The sequence below is a fragment of the Hippopotamus amphibius genome, chromosome 14 (genome assembly GCF_030028045.1).
Source record: "Hippopotamus amphibius kiboko isolate mHipAmp2 chromosome 14, mHipAmp2.hap2, whole genome shotgun sequence".
Lineage (NCBI taxonomy): Eukaryota > Metazoa > Chordata > Mammalia > Artiodactyla > Hippopotamidae > Hippopotamus > Hippopotamus amphibius.
The window spans coordinates 11,895,571-11,908,451 of NC_080199.1; the positions used below are offsets into that span (position 1 = coordinate 11,895,571).

Consider the following 12,881-nt stretch of genomic DNA (forward strand, 5'->3'; position numbering starts at 1 on the left):
GCAAGGTTTTTGTTTTTTTTTTTTAATTAAAAAACTAGAGCAGTGTAGAGAGTGCACTGAAAATTACAAGGATCTCTGCTTCCTTTTTTTATTTTGATATATGTCCCAGGGATTTTGTATTAGTTATTTGGAAGAAGTTTTCCAAAACATATTTTTCTAACACTTTTTGAAGCAGTGATATTCCAGATACGGAAGAGCTTCCATCTAGATAGACAGCTTCCAATTCCTTGTATCACTGACATGTGACTCTTTTTAGTTCCTTGGTGGCTAAGGAAGGTCAACCTTATTTTGGAAATGACAAATATCATCATTTTATTATTAGTTGGTCTCTCAGCCTATGGAGGTGAAGAATTATTTGATGGCATTTTTTTCTCACCTCCCCAAAAAAGTGATATAATTTTATATCAAAAATAATTAGGTTTTTTTGGTTGGTTTCTTTCTTAATTTGAAGCAGGGCAGTGGAGTGCCCCTTGGGTGATGACACAGATTAGGTTTTCCGGCCCCCTTAGGTAAGTGCCCCCTGTTTTCTTCCTCTGCTGGTCCGCTGAGAGCACCAGGTTTGGGTTACACGGCCTTGTCCCCCCAGCTCTGCCCGTGTCCCTATTTCCCATAACTTTTGTCTCAGTGGCTGGTAAACCAGGCCGTGTTGTGAGGATGAAAGAGGAAGCCCTGGAGAAACCATGACGCAGGGGTGCCTCGGCCACTCCACCCGGTGTCATGGGGCAGCCAGTCTTGTGTGTAAGAGGTGGCCCATGTGACACAAGCTCCTAAATACTGGGATGAAACTCATGCCTCTAAAAACTTCTTCCCCTCTCTCAATTTCATAATTAGAGTTGGTTTATTTTGTTTAAATAGGTGGCTTCCCCCCTTCTGTTAAAATGCAGATACTCTAAGAAAAAGTAACACTTTAAGGTTTATCAGACATTTATTTCATCATGTGGGTGAGTTATCAGATTTCTTCCTGAGAGTAGATTTTGATGGAGAAAGGGAACATGAAGACTTCGATATCCAAGGACCAAGAGGCATTTGTGGAAGGAAAATGACTCAGAAAGCTCAGGCTGTTGTTCATAGGAAATCGACATTTCATAAATTATCCTAAAATAGACCTTTTGTTCAAAGCGTAATGATCTATACATCATTTATCCCTCTTCATCTGTAAATCTGGGAAGCTGCTTTCTCCACCCCATGACCCCCTCTCCCTGCAGCTGCCACCTCCCCCCGAGTAAGGACATACCCAGCAGAAACTCTGCCAACATCAGTGATGCACTCTCATTACAGTCTGGGGAACTCTAAAGAAAATAGGTGGAAGAAATATTTCAAATGCTTCCACTAATATTAAAATATAGTACATATGTTAATATTTTTATGTAAATACATAAAAACATGTACAGATTTTAAAATATTAAAAATAAGTAACATCAAAAAAAAAAATAAGTAACATCACTTCACATCCACTAGGATGGCTATAATCAAAAAGACAGATAATAAGTGTTGGTGAGGACGTGGAGAAATTGGAAGCCTCATACACCGCTGGTGGGAATGTAAAATAGGGCAGCTGTTTTGGAAAACAGTCTGATGATTCCTCAAATGATTAAATATAGAGTTACCATATGACCCAGCAATTCCACTTTGAGGTATATAGGAACGAACAAACGAAAGAAAGAAAGAAAGAAAGAAAGAAAGAAAGAAAGAAAGAAAGAAAGAAAGAAAGAAAAGAAAACATATGTCCACACAAAAGCTTGTACACAAATGTTCATAGCAGCATTATTCATAATTGCAAAAAAGTGGAAATAACTGATATGTTCATCAGATGTTGAGTGGATAAACAAAACATGGTATACCCATGCAGTGGAATGTTATTCAGCCTTTAAAAAGGAAGGGAGTCTGACACATGCTACAGCATGGATGAACCTTGAAAACATTATGCTAAGTGAAATAAGCCAGTCATAAAGGACTGCATATTGTATAATTTCATTTATAAGAAATGTCCAGATTAGACAAATCTACAGAGATGGGAAGCAGAGTAGTGGTTGCCTAGGACTGTGGGAGGAGGATGACTGCTGATGGGTCTAGGGTTTCTTTTCAGGAATGTTTAAAATGTTCTAAAATTGATTGCGGTGATGGCTGCCCAACTTTGTGAATATACTATAAACTATTGAACTGTATACTTAAAAATGGATGAATTATATGGTATGTGAATTATATCTCAGTAAAGCTGTTACAAAAAGACAGAGCGGTGTTATGTGACCTCAGAGGACAGAATCACTCCATACAGGATGCTGAAGATTTTGGAAACATTTAATTCCTTCTGGATCCCATCCCCCACAGAACCCCAAGATTCCAGAGAAGCCCGTCATCCAGGTGGCACCTAACTCGATACCTCCAAATGTTATGACGTTCATCTTGCAAGGTTTTTCTTAAAGAAAAAAAATTCTTATTTAGAGTGGGTTCATCTTATAAATGATGTGTGTATGCGTATATATACACACACACATACATAGACACACATATACTCACGCAAATATATTCTTAAAAATATATACATGTTTTTTAACGTGGTAAGAGACTGATCCACATCATTGTAAGAATGAACACAAACAACACATGTCTGTTGAGCATTTACTGAGCACCAGACATTGTGCTTACAGCTGGGGACACAGGTGAGGGAAAACAAGACAACGTGAGCATTTGTTATTTTTTTAATCTTTTTTTATGTATCTTTATTATTTTTTGGCTGCGTTGGGTCTTCGTTGCTGCATGTGGGCTTTCTCTAGTTGCGGTGAGCGGGGGCTACTCTTCGTTGCGGTGTGCGGGCTCCTCATCGTGGTGGCTTCTCTTGTTGCGGAGCACAGGCTCTAGGTGCACAGGCTTCAGTAGTGGCAGTGCATGGGCTCAGTACTTGTGGCTCACAGGCTTAGTTGCTCTGAGGCATGTGGGATCTTCCCCAACCAGGGATCGAACCTGTGTCTCCTGCATTGGCAGGCGGAGTCTTAACCACCGAGCCACCAGGGAAGTCCCAACGTGAGCATTTGTGATAATGATTCAGATCATAGACAGTTACCTTCCAGCAGCGACGAGACTCTCTCCCCCACAATACACCTGATACCACAGTCGGCTTCTACTTTGGAAACTTTGTGAAGAAAATGAACCCAGTCGCAGAGAGCAGATCTCTCTTCTAACAAGATGAAAATGAGACCTAGCAAGTAAAGGTGACTTGCCCGAGGTCACACAGGGTGACACCATTGGGCCTCCAACCCTCTCAAATCCACTGTCAGGCTCTTGAATCCATGCAAATCTACGACTCCGTGACCCACAGAAGATGCTCAGAAAACATTCTGTGCTGTGTCATTGTCTTTTCTTTCTAATCAATATCATGAACAGCCCAAGATCACCTCCCAGCCCAGCACGAGGACTTGCTGAAAGCTAGGGTGTCCCCAGCTCCTCCCTGCCCTCTCCAGGCTGCGCCCTCACAGCCCAGGCCCCGCACCCTGAACTGTGCGTCCGCCATTGCCTTGCTTTAAGAGTCTGATCAGATACGAATATATAAACCGCTAAAGTCAATCAGGAGCTTTGTAAAGGGAGGCGTGTTAAAGAAGAGGAAATCACCTTCTTATATTTGTGTGTATTTCCCACGTCGCCCGACCAGGTGCTTTTGCAGGATGGAGTCCCAGCAGCCAGGCGTAAGGCACTCGGTCCAGCAGAAATGGCCTGGGTTGCCAAACCAGACAGACAGACTGGTTTGAAATCTCACCGGGCTGTGCTGGGGAAAAGCTCCATCACTCAGCTAAGCCCTCACTGTATCACCTCCATTTCTCAACTGTAAAATGGGATTGCTCTGATGTTTGTCTCTAAAATGCAAGGACATTGGGAGGATAGGAAATACAGTATTCAGTGTCTGACACACAGTAGATCAGCAGGGCTGGTCTCTTCTATCCCCTGGGGTTCTGTTCTTCACATATGCTTCTCCATCTCAAGTAACTTGTCCCTTCTCACCATGCTTAAAAGATCAAGAACAAAAGCTCTGTGAGTGCAGGGCCTTTCCTGCTTTGCGTATTGCTGTCTGCCCGATGCCATTTGCTGGCACAGCAGTTTGCCCGTGGAGGTGATAAATAAATAATGGTTGAATGAAGGTATACGTGACCATGTGGAAGAAATAAACTTTGCCTCGGAACTACTGAGAAGTTGGCTGCATCCCACCCTCAGAGTTTCTGATTCAGTAGATGTGGGATGAGAGCCAAGAATTTGCACTTGTCACAGGTTCCCAGGTGCTGCTGGCCTCACTCTGAGACCCACTGGCCTAGAACAAAAGTGCATGTACAGTGGCCCAGGAGCCCGAGCTTAAGAGCTCAACACCCCCCCAGAGAGAACTTTGATCAAAATAAATGATCACAAGCTTCAGTTTCCACCCGTGGCTTATCTGGAGGCAGGATAAGGAGTATGAACACACTTCCAACCCTTCGAGAGCAAGTTTTCTTTCCTTCAAGGCAGCATTTTTCTACTTGATGCAGTACCTTTACTTGCAGCCACCATGCCTTTAGGTCTCATCAACTGCTACCCAGTGTGTGTCAACTAAGCCACTACCTGCAGAGTGAAGACAGTTGGAGAAGGGCGGTCCAGCTGCCTCTGGGGAAGGGCTGCCTCCCTTTCTCCCTACACACCACCGTCTTCCAGTCAGCGTGAGAGGGGCGCATTGCTAAGACTCAGAAGCAACAGAGACAAATGAATGGCTAAACAAAATGTGATATATACACACAATGGAATATTATTCAGCTTTAAAAAGGGAAGGAAATTCTGACACATGCTCCAATGTGGATGGACCTTGGAGACATTATAACAAGTGAAAAAAGCCAGACACAAAAGGACAAATACTGAATGATTCCAGCTATAGGAGGTACCTGGAATAGTCAGATTCACAGAGACAGAAAGGAGAATGGTGGTATCAGGGCTTGGAGGAGTTAGTGTTTAATGGGTACAGAGTTTCAGTTTAGGAAGATGAAAAGGTAGTGATGGCTGCACAACAGAGTGAATGAACTTCATGACCCTTACTGTACACTTACTGGTTAAGGTGGTAAGTTTTATGTTATGTATATTTTATCACAATTAAAAAAAAGGACACTAGAAACTCGCCTTCATTTCCCTTTTTAATGTTCCTTTCAGTTTTGGCAGAGCACAAAGCCCCTCCTCAAGCCAGGTGAGGAAATAGAAAAATGATCTGGAGCTCGTTGCTGTATTATTGTTATTTTTATTGTTGTTGTTATTCTTAAAGAAAGGAAGTGAAGAGTCCTCCAGAAATGCTTTCCACCGCTCGCCCTCCAGGTAAAGCCACCTGTCCACGCATGCGCACACATTAAACTGACTAGCCTCCCACCCACTTTTGCTTCCTTGCACAGCGTAGTGCTTCCCCAGCACAGGGCTTTCCAGAGTGGGGGTCCCGGGAGCAACAGGGTCAACCTCACCATAGCACTTGTTAGTAATGCAAATTCCGGGGCCCAGCCGACCTCCTGAGTCAGCGGATCCAGCAGAGGCCGGGAACCCTGCATTTCATGCTCCTTCCCCGTGGCTGCTATGCGCGCTCAAGCTGGGGCGTCCTCGGCCCAGGTACCCCCCGTCACCCACGCTGTGCCTCCGGCGGGCCCCCGAGGGCAGGGGTCGGAGGCACAGCGTGGGTGACGGGGGGGGGGGGTACCTGGGCCGAGGACGCCCCAGCAGAGTCCAGGTGCTGGCCACGGACAGGTGTCCCCCTCTTGGGGCTCAAGGGGCGCTGACCTCTGCCTCTGCCATTCCACCGCCTCCAAGGGTGGAGCCCCGCCTGCACACCTCCAGCCACACTGGTGCTGGGCAGGGCCTGGAAACCAAGTCACAGGAAGCAACACCTTCGCAAAAAGTCCTCCCGCCTGGACTCCTCGCTCGCCAGTCGCAGGGAGCCCTCGGAGCCGCCACCATGGGTAGGCGCGCCGGGCCGGGCCGGGATGGCGGGGACAGAGGGGAGCCGGGCGCAGGGGCTGCGCGGTCGGGGCGCTGCCGAGGGGTCGCCGCGGGGCCGGGCCGCCCTGCCATGCCGGTCCCCGCGGTCGCCGGCGGCTCGCGGACCTGCGCGCGGAGCGGGGGAGGCTGGCCGCGCGGGCGGGCGCGCAGCCAGGGACACCTCGCCGGCGGGAAGCGACCGCGGATCTGCGGAGCCGGAGCCGGGGGCTGGGGGGAGGCTCGCAGGCTCGGGGGAAGTTTGCGGGGCGGGTGGTTTCCCCGCCACGTCCCCGGGCGCGGAGGCAGAAGGCCCCAGGCGCCAGTCTCAGGTTGGAAGAACGAACGCGCGCAATAACCCTGACTTGCCCACCTGTTGGGAATCCTCGGGCTCGGTGTTCCCACCCTGTGGGCTGAGAGTGGCTGGAAGCTGGGCTGGGTCGTGCTGGTGATGGCAGGGCCAGCAGAGCCTCCGTCGGTGGGGCGGGGAGGGGGCGGGGGCATCCTCAGCGGCCGTCTTGGCACTTCTCTTGCCTCTGGCTGGCCAGGCGAGCCCAGAGCTGCAGAGGGAGCGCTGGTCCAAGAGGAGCTGGGGTTGGCCGGTTGGGGTGCCTCTGTCTTTGAACTTCAAGAGAAGGCACGGAGGAGACTAGCTGGTCCTCCATAGGCATGGATTGTGAGCAGAACATCTAGAAAACAACTTAATCCTGCCTGCTTGGGAATAAGTAGCTCTGGAATGAATGCAGAAGCAGAGCAGAGCTGCAAGAGACCAGAGGTCAGCCCAGCCCTCTTCTCCCTTAAGAATGGGAAAGGCAAGTCAAGTGACTCCCCCCAAGCCTGTGCCAAGAACAGGTCCAGGCTGTCACGATGTGGCCACATGGTTGAGAGAACAGGGTCTAACTTGGGCCTGCCTGCACTTGTATTCCTGTTCTGCCACTTGCTACCTCTCTAAACTTGCATCAGTAAGTTAAGCTCTGTGGGCCTCAACTCCCTCAGCCATTAGGCAGAAGTGTCCTGTGCGGCGCTCATTGGTAGCGTGGAGCTGTCTAGAGCGCAACACCTGGTGTGCATGGTCACCTGGCTCTCAAGAGTCGCTGTGCCACACCAGTTCGTGGTCCCGGAGTAGCAGGATTGAGTGGGTCACGCTTGGGAGTTCTGGCGGTGCTAACTGCAGAAAGATGCTGCAGCATCCTCTCTGGTGCAGGCTGTCAGGGGCTGGTACCCATCAGAGCTCAACTTCTCAGACAGACCTACTCCTGGGCTGGAGCTCTGGGGCCTGCCTCAAACACCATTTGCTTGTTACTCTGTGTCACTTTTCTGGGAGGTGCTCTGAAGTATTCACTTTGGTTTTCAAATCCCAAATACCTGAGTAATATCCATGTCGAATTAGGACTTTTCTTAACATAGTTCCAGTCGGGGTAGCTGTCGGCAGCCTGATTGTTGGTGAATGAACACTAGGTTAGCTTTTGAAGTATAGTTCCCAGTGAACTGACTTTCTAGTTTGCAGATTGGCCCTTACGGTTTTGGGGTTTATTTTATTTTTTTTTGGTTTTTTTTTGGGGGGGGGGTGTTTATTTTGCAGCTGAGATTGGCATAGCATGTGAGTAGCAACAGAAAGTTTATTCAGACACCAGTTTTATGCTTACTCCAGTCCTGGAAATTTTATTTTATTTTTTATTTTATTTTATTTTATTTTTTTCCCTTTTAGGTCTTGGAAATTTTAAATATCTGGGTCTAGTTAGTAAATGAAACAAATAATTAGGAAATGTCTTTTAATTTTAAAAAAAAGTAGCAGGGACTTCCCCTTTTAAGAGTAGATCTTTGTGACTTAGATGGTGCCAAGGTTGTTTCAGATCCCCTCGTGACTGAAGGGGGAACACTTGGGATGCTTGGTGACCTCGGCAGGAGGGAAAGAAGCAAGGAAAGTTCACAGAGAAACGTTTGCCTTGAAAGGGGCCAGATAGGAGATATTTTTGGCTCCGGGGGCCACAGAGTGTCTGTGGCAACTACTCAACTCCACCCTTGTAATTTGAAATATGAAACAAATGGGTGAATCTGTGTTCCAATAAAACTTTATTGATGGGCACGGATGTGTGAATTTTATATACTTTGCAGATATCACAAAATAGATGTTAAAAGTGTTTTTCAGTTATTTTGAAGTCGTAGGCACCATTCGTAGCCTGCGAGCCATACAGAAATGGGCAGGGGGCTGGACGTGACACTGCCATGGCTGCTGACCTTTGCTTTAAAGAAAGTGTTTGATTATCAGAGTCGGGGTCAGAGGAGGCCGGGGCCAGCCTGCCTCGTGGCGTTGAGTCTCCAAAGGGCAGCTAACCTTAGTGAGCAGTGCACCGCCTCTGAGGCTTTTGGTGGGCTGGGGATGCTATTGCTGGAGATCTCGAGTATTGTGTCTGTCTTCTTACCCCACCACACCCCCTGGCCCAGAGCTTAGCAAAAATACACGCCCCAGCTGTCGTTCTCACACATTCCGCCCCTCACTTTGGTCCTGGAAAACCATAGATCCTGCTCTGTCACATGCCGCATACGTGACTCTGAACAAGGAAGTTGAGGAGGCTTCAGGTTCTAGGAAACTAGCTCCTGCCGCCCATGCCAGGGCCTCTAGGCCAGCCTGAGAAGTCCATTCACTGAGTGATAATGTTTTCTCATATTATTCCCTGCCAGCTCCTGGCTTCCTGCTGGGCTTGTAGGTAATTCTGAAGAGTTTTTCAAGTCAGTTTCCTCCCTGAGTATAAAAGGAGAGACTAGCCTTGAAGGTCTCTCAAACCTGGCCATTTAAAGTCCTTCCGCATTCTCTCCTCTTTCTAGAAGCTCTTGGGGGACCTGTGAACAGAGCCAAAGGCTAGGCATGCCTGCTCTAGGCTTTAGCATACGGCTGGAGGCCAAGGGTGCCCCACACCAAAGGGGGCCTTGGGCATCTGAACCTTGGCAGAACCTCTTCCTCCCGCACAGCAAGAAGAGAGAACTTCTGACATCGAGTCCTTTTAGGCTGACATTACCCTAAGTCAGTGTGCGTCGGCATCACCTGGGCAAGGACTTATTCTGACAGGTGGCTGGGCCCCAGTGCTAGCATCTTTGCTTCGGTGGCCAGAGCAGGGCTCAAGCATTTGCATCTGGAAGTTCCCAGGTGGTGGTGCTGCTGCTGCCGGTCCCAGGACCACGCTTTGAGAAACACTGCCCCAAGTGACTCTAAATGACAACTTTCTTTTTCTTGCCCCTCGCCTGTGTCCAAATGTTGCTACTGTGTCCCCCAAAACGAGATCATAGCAAGAAAGTCTAGTGCCGTCTGGCCCCTGGCTTGTCCACGATGACCAAGTTTGGGGCAAATTAGTAGCTAGAATTTGGAAATTAGCTCGCAAAGGCAGTCTTAGGAAAGGAAACCATGAATCAATGTGGTCCAGCTAAGGCTGGTGGGGGGTTGACCTGAATCACCTATCTATGCAGGTTTTTTTTTTTTTTTTTAACCACATAAGGGTATAAGTTGTCCTGCCTTGAGGAAACTCATATCTTCAGGGACAGGAGCACAAGCCCATAAACAACATTTTTCCACACTGAGTTACAGTTGAGGTGAACAGAGTATCTGGAGACCCGTGAAAGCAGCAGCTCACAGTGTCTTGTCAGAGCTGGAGGATTTGCCATCATAATGGTAGATTTTTGCGCAGTCCTTTGCACCCTACAGGATGTCCTGGGTAGAATTACTCCATTTTTGGTTCACTTGGATTTTTGATTAATAATTTTCCTGCTGCCCTTTGAGTTACTGCAGGATAGAGGGGCCATTCAAGTGGCTGGCTGAGCTACCAGGCTGGCTCACAGGGAGCCGCCTGTCCTCCAGGGCCAGAGCTGGAGGAGTGGAACCACGGGGCAGGGACTGCCAGCCAGCTCTGTTCCCATTCCTCTGGGTGGCGGCCGCTCTTAGACACAATTACATCTCGATTCCATCCCTGGCAGGAGAGAAAGTAGGTGGGTGTCCCAGGTGAGCTGATAAGGAAATAAAAACAAGGGTGGACTCTGAGGACATTCCATGTTCCTCCATGATGATGGTGAAAGAATAAGGGCAGGGTTATCAGGAGATGAATGCGAACCATTGACTTATAACCTGGGATTGCAACATAAAGAGCTAGGGGATCGCCGTTTCGTAACTTTGTCCCCTGGTTTCAAAGGTCGCAAATATATTGCTGAGGAAACAGCACAGTGGGGTCACCTCATGGGGCTGATGCGGACGGGCTGTCAGACAGGCCTCTGCTTGCCACCCAGGTTCGGTCCAGGTGCAGCTGCCGTCCACAGGCAGCACAGGGTTACAGGACTGTCTCAGCAGCTGGAAGGTGCCACAGCCGAGGGGAAGCGATAGGCTCTCCCACAGACTCTCCTGAAGAAGGAGGAAGGTCTAGTCCTTCCGAGATTGGAGACCAGCCAGGGCCTCCCACTGGGCTGCTGCCAAGAGCTTCTCTTCATTGCACGGAGGAGTCAGAGTTCCCAGGCATTATGTGGAAACATGTGAAACCGAACGTGTGCCCATTAGGAAAATGTGGTTCAAGGATCAGACGTAAGACCAGAAAACTCACAAAATATACCACACAAGAAGACCCATTAAAAGTTCTCAAACTTAGTATTTAAAACTTCTACTATCTGCACAGTTTTATTGTAAGCTCTATCAGGACACATCAGGAGGTATGACTGAGAGGTACTTGGAGGAACAAACGTTTTTCTCATCGAGTCAAAACGCATAAGCGCACCTGGTGTATTTGTTCCCTGTGGCTGCTATAACAAAAGTATCACAAACCGGGTTGTTTAAAACAACAGAAATGTATTCTCTCACGTGTCTGGAGTCTGGAAGTCCAAAATCCAGGTGTCAGCAGGGCCACGCTCTCTCTGAAGGCTCTCGGTCAGGGGTCCCCAGCCCCCGGGCCACACAGCAGGAGGTGAGCGGTGGGGTGGGTGGGGGAGCAAGCAGAGCTTCATCTTCCGCTCCCCATCGCTCACATTATGGCCCGAACCATCCCCCCTCCTCCTCCCCATCCCCCACCAGTCCGTGGAAGAATTGTCTTCCCTGAGACCGGTCCCTGGTGCCAAAAAGTCTGGGGGCTGCTGCTCTAGGGAAGAATCTGTGCTGTGCCTTTCTCATAGCTTCTGGTGTTGCCAGCAAGCCCTGGCATGCCTTGCCTTGTGGACCTGTCATTCCATCTCTGCCCTCATCATCACATGGCCATCATCTTCCCTCTGTGTGTGGCTATCTTCTTATCAGGACACCAGTCATTTGGGATTCAGAACCCACCTTACTCCAGGATGACCTCATCTTCACTCTTCACATCTGCAACAACCCCATTTCCAGAGCAGGTCCCCTTCTAAGATTATGGGAAGGACAGTAGTTTGGGGAGAACCCTGTTTAACCCAGTACACATGGTAGAAGAAAATATTCTCTCTGAAATATGTGTGTTATTTTTCCATAACTTGAGTTAGGAAATAGTCTTAGTGTGCAAAGATAGCTCCACTGTGGCCTGCATCCTCAGCTTAGGTGCTACATTTAGTAACTAGCGTCTTCCCCCAGCAAGACAAATGGATTTTCCGGTCATAGCTCTAATTGGTTCTGAACAGCAATCCATTTAATATCAGAATTGGTCTGTAAACACACCCCCATGTATAATAGTAGCTTCAGAATGAATCAGAAATGTTCACAGTGATGTCATAGGCATGGGTAATTTACCTCAAGTTAATTCTAAAAATAATGTTCAGACTCTGTTGATACTGTATTATGGGTCTGTGGCTAAAGTTTCCAGGCAATCTTTAACTATGAATAGTGTTTAACTTTTTGTTTATTTTTTTATAGCTCTCTCTTCTGTGCGTGTTCATTCTAAAATTATAAGACGGGAAAAAATAAGTCACCGAACACTTCCGTGGAGAGTTATTAGGTAATATCTGACAAAATTTAGAATACACATAATATTTTATCAGCGTTCTACTTCTAGACACTTCTTATGGATATGCTCACGTATTCTCATGGTAAGAATGAGGATGGCATTGACGTATATACACTACCAAATGTGAAATAGGTAGCTAGTGGGAAGCTGCTACAGGACACAGGGAGATCAACTCGATGATGGGTGATGACTTAGAGGGCTGGGATAGGGAAGGAGTCGAAGGAGGGGGGGGATACGGGCATATATGTATAAATACAGCTGATTCACTTTGTTGTACAGCCGAAACTGGCACAACAATGTAAAGCAATTATATTCCAATAAAGAGCTAAAAAAAAAAAAAAGGATGAGGATGTACAACCTCAATATCAACAGAAGAAAAAATTTGTATGCTGTACATAGTTTTGCAGCCTAACTTCATACTTACCGTGATCAGAAAGTAGTTTTCCTAGTCATGATTTAACATCTAAGAGTAAAAAAATCCTTGTGTCTAAAATTTTGGGTCTCTAACTTAATTGCCTCCAAACAAACCCCCCCAAAGACCAGAAGATCGGTTTTTAGTTTTTGTTTGTTTGTTTGTTTTTAATTTAGTGACACTTGTGTGCCTTTGGCTTTGTTTTCTCCTGTGACAACATACAACATTGTCAGGGCCGACGCTAATATGCTTTTTTCTCTCGTGTGTTGGGTGCATGTGACTGGCCGTAGCGGGGAGGTGGTGTCCAGGAGGCTGAAGGCTAATTCCCCGCATGTTCTCTCCTAGTTCCTTTTAGAGCAGCTCCGAGGAAAGGTCTGTCTTTACCCTGAGAATATATTTGTTTATTCACTCTCAGCAGTCATAGCATTTAAAATCAGCCTCGTTTTAAGTTCAGAATACAGGGCGCCCTTCTGGAAGACAAGAATGTCCAGGTGTAGATAAAGGAAATCCCTGGAAAGCAAGGATTGCCTTCCTAACCCTGAGTAACTCATCTGCCTACACCTGGCAGAGAATTT

At 47.5% G+C, this 12,881-nt stretch overlaps 1 protein-coding gene across 1 annotated transcript in view; it reads left to right on the forward strand.

Moving 5' to 3' along the window:
* Positions 1 to 5,820: 5,820 nt before the first annotated feature.
* SLC15A1 (solute carrier family 15 member 1) overlaps positions 5,821 to 12,881 on the forward strand; it is a 54,136-nt gene continuing 47,075 nt past the window's right edge. Inside the window, exon 1 of the mRNA XM_057707744.1 lies at positions 5,821 to 5,945. Within this exon, the coding sequence (XP_057563727.1) occupies positions 5,942 to 5,945 (4 nt within the window). The 5' untranslated portion in view covers positions 5,821 to 5,941. The remainder of the gene's footprint in view (positions 5,946 to 12,881) is intronic.